The sequence below is a fragment of the Rhea americana genome, unplaced genomic scaffold, assembly GCF_003343005.1.
Source record: "Rhea americana isolate MKP2758 unplaced genomic scaffold, rheAme1 scaffold_165, whole genome shotgun sequence".
Lineage (NCBI taxonomy): Eukaryota > Metazoa > Chordata > Aves > Rheiformes > Rheidae > Rhea > Rhea americana.
In genome coordinates, this window is record NW_028185761.1 from 768,412 (window position 1) to 780,586 (window position 12,175).

A 12,175-nucleotide genomic window follows, 5' to 3' on the forward strand; every position below is an offset into this window, starting at 1 on the left:
GTTCTCACTGCCTGGCTTCAAAACATATTTCAAGGCATTTAAAAATGACTGCTTATAYGCGTGTGCATTTCAGGACTATTGTAAGTTGAACTGAACAGTTAYAATGCTTGCCTATGTGGTGCAAGAGCTGATATGGTGCCTGTAAATGTGTTTATGCAGGTTCTTGGCACCACGTACACTTACACCTTGAGAAGACAACAGTTGTGTAATTTGGGCTGACTCAGCTGTATCTGCATGCACTGAACAAATACGCATACAGGAAGGCAAATGTAATCTACTTTTCTCCCAGCAGCTGGTAGTGCACTGCTTGGCTGCCTGAAGAATTCAGCTTAGATCTACCTGTCTATAAAACAATGTCATTTCTCCTACTGTGTCCTAAAAGTTTGTTCTGGGTGCTGCCAAGGCACATTCAGTTGCATCAGTTCAATACTGCAAATTCATGCAAGATATTTCTCCAGGCTCTCTGGTGGCTGCTGTTGGGAATAATTATACTTTGCTCTCCAGCACATTGCTCTGTTTTTCAAATTGGACTGCTTGGACCCTGGAACTGTGACCCATTCTTTTCCAAAGCCTTTCCTCATGTGGCTGCCAGGTTAGCAGTGGGACGAATAACCAAAGATCCTTCACTAAATCTTGGCCAGAGGCTGGATTATGTAATCCTGCAAGAAGAATGTGAGACATCTAGAGCTCTGGCTAGATTCATGAAGTTTGGAAAGCTTTCGTCAGCTTTCATAGGCCCTCTGAACCCTGGCTTCTGTGAGGCAGCTACACTTTTAGGGGAAAACTGGAACAAAGCCGTCTTCTCATGGATGTGCATCAATTATAAACTGGATTCCACCATCCACCACCCTACATTTGCAAGGACCTTGCCCTCTCCAACACAAGTTTTGTTTACAATAATGAAATACTTTCATTGGGCGCATGTTGGCATCATTTCTTCCAACGAGGATATTTGGATGGACACAGCCAACAAGCTAGCGAGTGCACTCAGGAACCAAGGGCTTCCTGTAGGCATTGTTACATCCATGGGTAAAGGGGAAAAAGGCATTGAAGACACTTGGCAAAAGATTAAAGAAGTTGGTGGCATTAAAAGTAAGTGTTTTGAATCTCATTTACCTTTTTCCTCCTGAGTAGGGACTTCATCGTTATCCTATGGGCAAAGCCTAGAGAATGAAATTTTGAAGTCATTTAAGTCAAGCAGAGTTTTATCTCTGAGTTTAATGAGGCCAGGATTTCACCTAAGAGAATCCTGGGCATTTTGTATGTGATAGAAATAGAATATAATAGCATTCTATAGCAATCAAAGATTGGGCCCACATTGTTTGGAAAGGAAAAAAATAAAGATGAGTATCTGTGTTTGACCCTTTGAAGTGTAAKCGGGGGCAGGCTTATAGGAAGGGTTTGTATTGTTGCTGTTTTGGGAGATGGATTGTCATAAATCTCATGCTTTGGAAATGCTGGCATTGCTGCCTGGGTTCAGTGAAGGTATCAGAAGGGAAATTCAGTGTACACTGGAAATCCACTTTGTGCTGAAGGAGTGGAATGGCCCCTGTTGGAGTACAGCACAGGCAGTGAAAAATAATCTCTGTGCTCATGAGGAAAGTGAGACAGAGATACGTTTTCCTGGCATATGGCACTGTTAGAAGGTCTGCAATCCTAGATGTACCTCTTTACAGATAACACTGTGCAAGGAAGTACAGTGCTAATCCTGATGATGATGCATTTTAGCTCAGAGTTTGAGTGTCAGGCTAAAGGATAACAAAAGTAGCAAGGAGCTGTCTCGCTTGGAAATTTATCTGTGCCCAGATCTATGCTTGAGACCACATCCATCTTGGGTGGGTTCATCTCATCACCTTCACAGCTCTCCATGTGAGTTAGATGTGCAGGGTTCCTTTCATAATCAATAAGGAGAACCAGTCATTCTTCAAACATTACCTGTCTGATCAGCTTAAGCTCCCCACTATAGCATGAGATGCATATAAGTATTTGTTTTTTTCCTGTAAGTCTTAGGGAAGCCTGAAGCCATAGCTCAGACAGCCACCTGATGGACCTCTGGGCTATGTCTGTACTGCTATGTGGAACAGGCTGAGGGACCATTCACTGTCCTTTGAGCCAAGTGGCATGGACCAAACACATAGCATGCCAGGCGGCTTGGGTTATCTTTTGGGCCCCCCATTGTTTCACCTTGGCCCTAATGCATTGTCATTACTTTCTGTTCGTTTTTTTTCAAAATTCAACTCAAAGTGTCAGAAATAATGTGAGGGCTGTGTTGTAGCTCATAAAAATGTTGCCTTCACACCATAAAATTGAGGAAATGTATTTGTACGCCTGAAGTATGGTGTGACAGTGATAGGTCTGAGGATGTAGTCTGCTGGGATAGTGCTGTTGAAATGGGCAGGACAGAAGAACCCAACTCTAAAGCAAAATATCCAATATTGCTTATTGAGAATAGTCATCTGAAATATTCCTGGATAGTGTCTTAGAAGTAGCTAGCTGATACAAAGTCAAACCTCACTTATGAGGCCTAGGATGACCATGGTATCATGTGCCACATGCCAGGAAGCCATCTAAGACTCATGAGCAGCCTAAAGTCATGTTAACTTTGGACGTGAAGMTACATGCATCTCTATATCCAGGTGCATAGATCTAGGTCAGAGAGTGTGCTGCAGATTGGTGAGGTCTACACTGGGCCTTGATGATGGAAGCTGCAATGCTCTTCTCTTTGGACTACAGCTTTATCCAAGACAGAAAAGGACCAAAGGAGCTTTATTTCAGGTCACCAAGTGGATTCAGTATCTATAATTCTCCTGCAAAAGCTCCAAGGGTGGTTGATCCCTTCTTGAATGAAGTGTGAATACACACACRTAGATATAGGCAAATGAAAGGTCCTTACTCACCTGCTGATCAGTGGCTAGCCACAAACAGTCCATTCCTCCAGTTAAACTTTTCTAGGATATAAAGCCTCACTCTGAAGGAGTTCACCTGGGTGGCAGGCAGGAACCCAAGCAAGAATGTGCCCTCCTGGGGGGAGAATTCTAGGTGCCTCCATAAGAGTACGATGATTCTTAGGCTTCTAGGCTTTTCTTTCTCACCGGGAGACAGTGACTGTTTCCTACAGTTTCTTCCCAGAATCAGTGTAGAATAAATGGAAGAATAGAAAAGAAATAATCTGAGATGGTGTTTTTTTCTAGYATTGGATGTTGGGACTTCTTTTACTTCCAGGGGTCTTTTATGGACTCTAGAGCACCTCTAGACCCTAACTAGGACTCAGTTTCTCTCTGCTGGTTTCCTGGTTTGGGTAAGTTTCTCAAGTAAGTAATGGAGCAGCTGATAAGAAATCGTCGTCCATAGTTTATAACAAAAAAAAAAAAGAGAGAGAGAGAGAGAGAGACGAATGCATTTGGGATGTGAGAAAGACTTCACCTAGAACTACAAGAATAGGCTAGGAGAGAAGGGTTGGGGGTGAAGAAGGAAAATAATTCAGAAAGATGAAGAAATGGAAGATCTATCTGAACAATCAAAGTTCAAGGACAGTTCAGCTCTTTTGATCTAAATCTTCTACTCAGTCATGTCTATAGGGCTTCTCAGATACTAATAATTTCACCGAGCTGATCAAACATACCAAACTCTTTCCAGTTCAACCCATTTTATTTGACTTTATCAGTCRGTACTCATGATAGGCCATGGAAGGGAACAAATGTTAGTCCTTAGATTTGGCTGATGAGGAAACTGAGGCAAAGAACAAGCTTTACACAAGATGCTTCAGCAAGGCAACATTTCAACTCTCTATGAGAATTCAAAGTTCCCTTGTTCTCAATCAAGTACCCATACCAGTCCATCCGTAATGACTGAATTCAGATACAGATGGCATTAAACAGGATTGTCCACGCWATGAAACATTAATCCTTCCAAAGACTTGACAGGATCTGGCCCTGAAACTGTTGTCGTTACTGTCCTCTCTGTTTTACCTCCATCTTCACTGAAGCATCTGTAGCAAAAAGCAGGCATGAACTTCCACAGAAGTGGGGATGGGCAGAGGATGAGAACATGGGAAAGGCAATACTGCAGGGTGGCCAGACTTTCTTGGGGAGAACTAAGCTAGTTTTRCTCCATCTGTAACAGTGTAGAAGAGCTGCAGGTTTTAGAAAATTCCCATTAATACTACAGTTAACTAGGCTTCCAGGTCTTCAGCGCGCAGATATTTATGAGGAGTTGGTGACCCATCCCAAAGCCCAGTGTAGGACCTGAAAATGCTCTCATTTGGTTCACCTACTCTTGCTGAGGCGCTTTCCTTTGTAAGGATGGACCACAGCAACTCTATAGATCTTGCTCCTGCCTGGCTTATTAGCAGGCCAGTCTCCTTTGCAACTTTCCTTCCTATCACTGCTATTTTGCTGTGCTCACTGACTCCAAGTTTTAAAAGGTTGTCTTGGGTGAGAGAATGAGAGTGCTTCCTTTTGTAAGGGACCAGCTGTRGTCCCTATAATATGCTCACCTTCATGATGCTGGGCATCCCCAATCTCCAAGAAATATGTGGGTTGAAGACAGCTTAAGCCCATTGCTGTCTTCAAAATTCTTTTCTTAGTTGTTCAGGTTTTATGATCTATGCTGGGCTGAGCCMCATATACCCTTCCCCCATGCTGGTCTGGCTAACTCAGGGAGACTTTCACACTCTTGAKAATCAAAACTCAGGAAGAAACATTTACACCAGCTGATCYRYTCAACAGATAAAGCTGCTTATCTGAAACAAAGGTCACACTCTGGTCCTCTTTGCRTTGAGATAAAGTCAGCTCTCCGTGCAACAGCTGAGGTTAATGAGTCACTGCCCGCATCATGCCTGAGCTTCATAGGTCCTCACCACTGCCCATCTCTGAGCCTTCTCCCACTGTAGGGGTTTATTGCTTGGTCACACTGTCACCCCCACCAGATATGGTGTCACTGGCACCATGGCATTTTGCAGGCAGAGACATAGACTCTGAGATGGCCAGTCATGAGCTAGAGGTAACACAACACGGTTCCCGAGCTAAAACCTGTATGTGCAGTGACAGGTTTAAGGGGTGGAGTTGTGATATCTGTCAGCTCAGGACACACAAAAGGAAAATACACATCTCTCAGCCGATGGCAGCAGWGAGCCATGACTACTCACCACATTAGCCCATGCCTCTCTTTGATCTAAAGCTCTCTCCACTTCTCTACAGCTCCAGCGATAGGTAATGCTCACAGCCTCTCTKGACAGATGTTGCAGACCTTCAGAGGTTGAACAAGATGAGTGTAGCTCTCCAAATCCTCCATACATTGCAAGATGGGAGAGACCATTTGCGTGTGACTTGATGCGGTAGATCAGACAGCTCTTTCGCTGGGGGGGTCTGTTTGGTGTTGAAACCCCCAGATGGATTAGTGACACTGTCTGTGATGATTGTGTTTCAGTTGTACTTCTGTGCATGCATTCTGTGCTCATTGGAGGGGAAGAACAGGCCGCTTTACTCACAAAAGCTCAGGAAATGGGACTAACAGATGGAAGATACGTCCTTATTCCATACGACACTTTACTTTACAGTCTTACGTACCAAAACAATTCATTCTACGCTTTTGATAACAACAGCAAGCTCCAGGAGGCATATGATGCTGTACTCACTGTCACACTGGAGTCTGGAGAAAGGACCTTTTATGAAGCATTCATGGAAGCTAAAGAAAGTGGTGAAATAATCAGGGAAYTGGAAGCCACCCAGGTAAATACTCTTTCTCTCTGGCTTTTCTGGGAGGTGATAGTGGGACACATGGGTCATTGGTTTATACAGAGACAAGTAAAAATTATAGAGAAAATACAGGGGATAGACAACTCAGACTGTGCTTGCACTTTGAAATAATTTAGTGAARGTTGAATTTGGTCTGCATTCATCTGGATCTTTCTCCTGAATGTCTGGTGATCTGACTTAAAGTTACTTAAGCTGTAGAACCATGCTAGGGATTCAAAAGATTGAACCTGGGGCTGTCAGGTTTTGTCTGCTAAGTGCTAATTGCATTATGAGCAAGCTAGAGAGGTCTGTCCTGCTGTGGATGAAATCAGAGGAATTTTTAAAGCACCAGAATAAGATATCCACATGCCTGAGAATCCATGGGGAAACTACAGGCAAACAAGATACAGTATACATCTAGAGGGAGATGCTGAGGAGCATTACTACTTCTTAGTGCTACAGTCAAAGTTTCTTTTGAATGTGTTATCACAATCATCTAAATGTCACCAGTAGCCTATAAAAAGCACAGTCAATTTCTACTTTGTAGACATTACAAGAACTGGAGAATCTGTCACACTGGCGAGGGGCTGCAGGATTCAGCTGAGCTAAACTCATCCCACTGTTATCACTGAAAAATTATAAGTACTTTTAAGGTACAATTCATCAGATCTGCATTGGAAGTCTACTTTAGAAGGGGATGAAACATGGCTCAACAACACCCATTTTTTCTTCCTTTCATTACAAAGGGAGTTTAGGTTAACCATATCGAACGTAGAATTCAAGATCATAGACATCTGAATCTGGCTGATGAATCCTGTCACATGTTGCATGTTCCTAAATCAAGTCTGGAATAGAAGGGAATAAAGCAAGGAGAAAATGCTTTGAGACCCCAAAGAAAGAACTTGTCCTGGTTCTACTTCACGAATTCTGTGTTTTATGAGTAAACAATGCCCTGACAGAGAGGACTGACCACCTGGACGTGACATTTGTCCTACCTGGGAAGGGGAGGCAAGCCTCTTGCTGTGATCTTCTCTTTATGGAAGATTATTTAGCCCAGTGCTTTGAGGCAGGGTGTGATGGAAAGCCAACTCAACATCACACCCAGGTCTTGGCTCCTCCTATAATAAAGTAAATTTATATGGTTTTTAAAATATTCTGAGAGTGTATTTTTGATAGAAGCCATAGGAAAAGACATGTTCAAAATCACCCATATATTTTGGTCCATTTAGGGCTACCTTCAATATAAGACTCTCCAAACTTGTTATTCTGTGAGCCTTAATGCCAATGTTCAGGTACCTTCATCTTGACATCTCCCATATTTAAGCTGACCAGATGTTTTCAAGGTCTAACTCCTTGATTGAATGTATAAGGTGAGACCAACATATCCAAGTCCTCTAATACAGCTAGAACTGATGTATCAGCCTGAGAGTACTGTAATCTGTGACTAYTTTGGAGAACAAAACCAGTATCTCAGTTCTTGAGTTTACAGCCTAGACGGTGGAACAACCTTTGCCTCAGATGACAAATTAGAGATTGGCAGCAGTATATCCTGGCCTTAATTTTTCCTGTATTTTCAGGTTTCTCCACTTTTTGGAACAATCTATGATGCCATTTACTTCATGGCAATGGCTATAGACAGTGCTCGGAGGAAAGGAGCCTGGATCTCAGGAACTAACATAGCCATGCACACAAAAAACTTCAGTTTCCCTGGATTTAGCCACTGGATAGAGACAGATGACTTGGGGAACCGACTGAGCAACTATGTGATACTGGACACAGAGGGGCAAGGGAATCAGCTCTTCCCAACCCACCTACTGGACATGTCTTCAGACTCCGTGAAGTCCTTAGGCCGGCCCATCCACTTTCCTGGCAGAGCCCCACCCAAGGCAGATTCTGACTGTTGGTTTGATCCAGATGTTCTCTGCTCTGGAGGTAAGAAAGGTAGAAAAATAGAGTTAAATGGAGTAGGACCCAGATGTCCCATTTGTTTCCTCTTTTTTCTCGCTCCAGATGATTGTCTTTTAAATTAGAGCTCCCCAAAGAGAAAAACCTAAACCCAAGAAATTCATATAACGATGACCAGTCCTCATGTTGTTCATTATGGGAATCCTATACAGACATCCCACTGTTGATCCAGAAGACCGACATTGTTTATTAGGTCACCAAGACTGTTGACAATGTTATGTGCTGGAAAGAGCTTTCCCATATACTGGAACTGCCTGTCTTTTTGAGGGAGAAGAGTAATGACAGGATTTATGTTGAAGATACCTTAGAACTGCACCACTGCAGATGTTCTCACCATCTCTCCTGGTTAACACCAGCTTCTTCACACAGTTAATTATGAAGCTTTAAGGATCATCTGAAAAAGAAAATAATCATTACTGAAAATAATTTGATTTGCAGTACCACACAGAGGTCATAATTAAAGATTTAGGAAGAGAGATATCTGTGCTGTTTTTTTCAGTTTGTGAGACAGGGCACTGGTTTTACTTATGGCTTTTAATTTAAGGAACTGAGGTGCAGTTTTAAAGTCATCAGAGAAGTCCAAATCTCAGGATAGGACACTTAACCTCTGCTTGATATATTTGCTTATAATGCTATGCAGTTACTCCTTTTGCTGTGGGATATTTCCAGAAGTTTCACAAATTCCCACTACCACCTTAAAATATTTCCTAATGAGCTTAACACAATCCCAAAAGCCCCTTCAAGTATGCCATAATAAGTTTGCTCTTTTGCATGAGCCCATGATAATCTTATTTTCCCTTCTTATTAGTTGTAAATTCTGTTTGAACTTCCTCAAGGCTTTGAATGGTTCCTGCAATGGCCCATCAATCAGTGATGAGTGCTCTGGTCTTTATTGCCTCTGTGTCCTCTTCCCTTAGACTGGTGTATCTGAGTGTTTAATTTTTACTTCTCCTACCTCTTGTCCTGGTCTTTTATGCTCAATATCCTCACAAACCAGCTATCCTTACAGTCCACATATCCTTACAGGCATATTTCCTGCTTCAGAGAGTCTTTCTTTCCTATCAGTTGGTCTAGTCCTTTGAAATAACAAAAATCCCAGTAGGAAGGTGGCAGCAATAGACAGTATGAATCTCACTTCCCCTGTCAGAGTGGTAGAGGGATGTCCACCCTCTTCATGCACCTTTGAAAGCCCCAGAATATTTTGGAAGAGGGCCTTGCTCACTGACTTTGCTTATCTTTTCTCTTTTTCTCTTTTGAAATTATTTCTTTGATCATTATCCAAACTCAACAGCTGATGCTGCAAACCCTCTCTTCCCTTACCGCAGTGGAGGCAGGCATTTCATCCCATGCTATCGAGAACATCAGTGATGTTTRCTATGATAACAGAGCCTTGATAAAGATTAGCCTGCATATTCATTAAAACTTTCTCTTCTCCATTATGGCATGAAAAAATGAGGAGCAAAGTGTAGCAAAAAAGACCAGAGGGAAGGGGATGTGCCATTAAATGCCTGTGACTGACTATATCACCAAGGAATCTACTCACAGTTTAGTCCATAACTTGACTTACAAGCAAATGAAGAGAATTTGTACGTGCACATATTTAGAGCACTGTAACAGTGCTAGCTCTCTCCAGTGAACTTCGTGCTCCAATCAGCCTTTACTCTTAGCTTAATCAGATACTGCTTCAGTGAATGCAATTGGATTTTGGCGGTTTCAAGCCTTGGAAGTATTCTTACGTTGTGATGGGTAACAGTGCTCCAGAGAGGCTTCCCTCCTTCAGACAAGTGGCAAGATCTGGGAAAGACCTCTTGCTATTTCTCCATTTTCTGCACTGGTTTTGATCTACATTGCRGTAGAGCTCTCTAAAGTACGGCCAAGTACTTGTGAGTTATACAAGGCAATGATAATAAATAAAAGAATTTCTCTGACCATCTTTTTCAAAGGAGCTTTCTTCAGATAGCAGCATCTCTGGTGGCTATCTGAGGAAGCTTAAGAGATAGCGCCAAAAGAAAAATATTTTGACTAGGTATGGAAGAAAGCATCAATGAACTCTGCATTATTCCAACGATGATGTGATCTGGGACACAGGTCCTCTCTAAAAATGCTAGAAGACCATGCAGACGGGACTTTCATTCCTCTGCACTTCATCACTGGTTTGTCCAGGAGGCATTTGCTAATCTGCACAGCAGTAAGGCCAACCCCTTTGCCTGTGACTGGGCTATTCAAAACTCTCTCATTTCAATAGCAGCTTTCCCAGCAGGCAAAAAGAAGCATGGGGCATCAGGCACTGCTATACCCATTGACACCAGGAAATCTTTGAGAGGTTGGACTAGATGATCTCCAGAGTTCCTTCCAACCTTATTGATTCTGTGATGTTTGTGGTTACGTCGTTTCATGTTATAGCAAGTCTGAGCCCCTTACTAAGATGCTGACCCAATGTGCATCTCTTCTGTTCCTGTCTGCCACCATTGACATCAATGACACCATTGCCCTCTGGGGCTTTGACTCCTAAATGAAAACCAGTACCAGAACTGAGCATCCAGCCCTCCCCAGGAACATGKTGGCTGGGACCATCTTCTGAGAAAAAAAGATGGTCCTTTCATTCCTTTATGTCCTGTCTCCCACAAATCTGCCTCTAAACTGACCCAGTCCCTCCTTTTCCATGCTTCTAACACTGTGCAAGACCTTTGTGGAATGTCTTCTGGCTTCTCACCTCACACCTTCAAGGGAAGGGAGGGCTACATCTTTGGTGGCTTCCTTGCCTCCTAGGGATGAACATTGGGTTGCCATCACCCGCTCTTACAGGGACCAGAACACCCCAATTGTGTCTATACATGAAGAACAGACCCTGGTCTCCAGGCCAGTTTGGCGTTGTTTCGCTCATTCTTATTCAAGGTGAACKTCCCCTGGGGAAAGCTAGTTGTCTCTCCACTGCATGTTGGTGGAGCGAAACTTTGGTCTACATCCATATGTGCCTTGTTCCAGACTGGAGCGTGATAGCATAAGGTGTGGGAGATCAGGGCCCTAGGCCCTGGACTGAAGCAGGAAGTGAGTCAAAGTGACAGCAAAATCTGGCAGGAAAATTTCAGCTAAAATAAAATTGTTGAAATGACACTATTGAAATTGTTATTATCCTAGCTGTTTCTAAAAAGAATACCAACTTCCAAAAATTCCTACAGCTTTCATTAGGAAACTCTAAATCTTGTGTTTATGCAGTGCAGTGTAGTTTAGGAATAAAACTGACTTAGCTTTCTATCAAATCAAATTTCCCCATGCTCGTTTGTGTTTAAGGATCCCTGAAGACAAAATAAATAAATAAATAAAAATAAACAGAAGACAGAAGGGGCAGAGACAGCAAAAACTTCCTGTCATAACTGAGCTCATCCACCCATGTCATAGAATCACAGAATCAGTAARGTTGGAAGGGACCTCTGGAGATGATCTAGTCCAACCTCCCCCCTCAGCAGGGTCACTTAGAGCATGTTAAAAAAGGTTGTATCCAGGTGGGCCTTGAAGATCTCCACAGAAGGAGACTCCACAACCTCTCTGGGCAACCTGGTCCAGTGCCCTGTCACTCTCACAGGGAAGAAATTCCCCCTCACGGTCAGACAGAACTTCCTGTGCTTCAATTTCTGCCCATTGCCTCTTGTCCTGTCACATGGGACAACTCAAAAGAGTTTTTCCCCGTCCCCTTCACACCCTCCCTTCAGGTGCTTGTACACATTGATCAGATCCCCCCTCAGTCTGCTCTTCCCCACGCTGAACAGGCCCAGCTCTCGCAGCCGTTCCTCACAGGGCAGGTGCTCCAGCCCTCTGAGCATCTTCGTAGCCCTACGCTGGACTCTCTCCAGTAGCTCCATGTCTCTCTTGTGCTGGGAAGCCCAGAACTGGACACAGGACTCGAGATGAGGCCTCTCCAGGGCTGCGTAGAGGGGCAGGATCACCTCCCTCCACCTGCTGGCAACGGTCTTCCTAAGGCACCCCAGGAGACCATTGGCCTTCTTGGCCACAAGGGCACATTGCTGGCTCATGGTCAACTTGTCATCCACCAGCACTCCCAGGTCCTTCTCTGCAGAGCTGCTCTCCACAAGGGCAGACTCCAGCTTGGACTCCTGCATGGGGTTATTTCTCCCTAGGTGCAGGACTCTGCCCTTGCCCTTGTTGAACCTCAGGAGGTTCCTCTCTGCCCAGCTCTCCAGCCTGTCCAGGTCTCTCTGAATGGCAGCACAGCCCTCAGGTGTATCAGCCATTCCTCCCAGCTTGGCATCATCAGCAAACTTGCTGAGGAGGCACTCATCCAGGCCGTTGATGAAGAAGTTGAACAGRATGGGACCCAGGACTGAGCTCTGCCTTTCAGCCAGTTCTCAATCCACCTCACTGTCCACTCATCTAACCCACGCTTGCTGAGCTTGCCTAGGAGGATGTTATGGGAGACARYGTCAAAAGCCTTGCTGAAGTCAAGGGACACAATGTCC

At 43.8% G+C, this 12,175-nt stretch overlaps 1 protein-coding gene across 1 annotated transcript in view; it reads left to right on the forward strand.

The window, feature by feature from the left end:
• The first annotated feature begins 353 nt into the window (after positions 1-353).
• GUCY2F (guanylate cyclase 2F, retinal) overlaps positions 354-12,175 on the forward strand; it is a 49,565-nt gene continuing 37,743 nt past the window's right edge. Inside the window, exons 1-3 of the mRNA XM_085300570.1 lie at positions 354-1,092; positions 5,428-5,729; positions 7,313-7,667. Coding sequence (XP_085156696.1) covers positions 354-1,092; positions 5,428-5,729; positions 7,313-7,667 — 1,396 coding nt within the window. The remainder of the gene's footprint in view (positions 1,093-5,427; positions 5,730-7,312; positions 7,668-12,175) is intronic.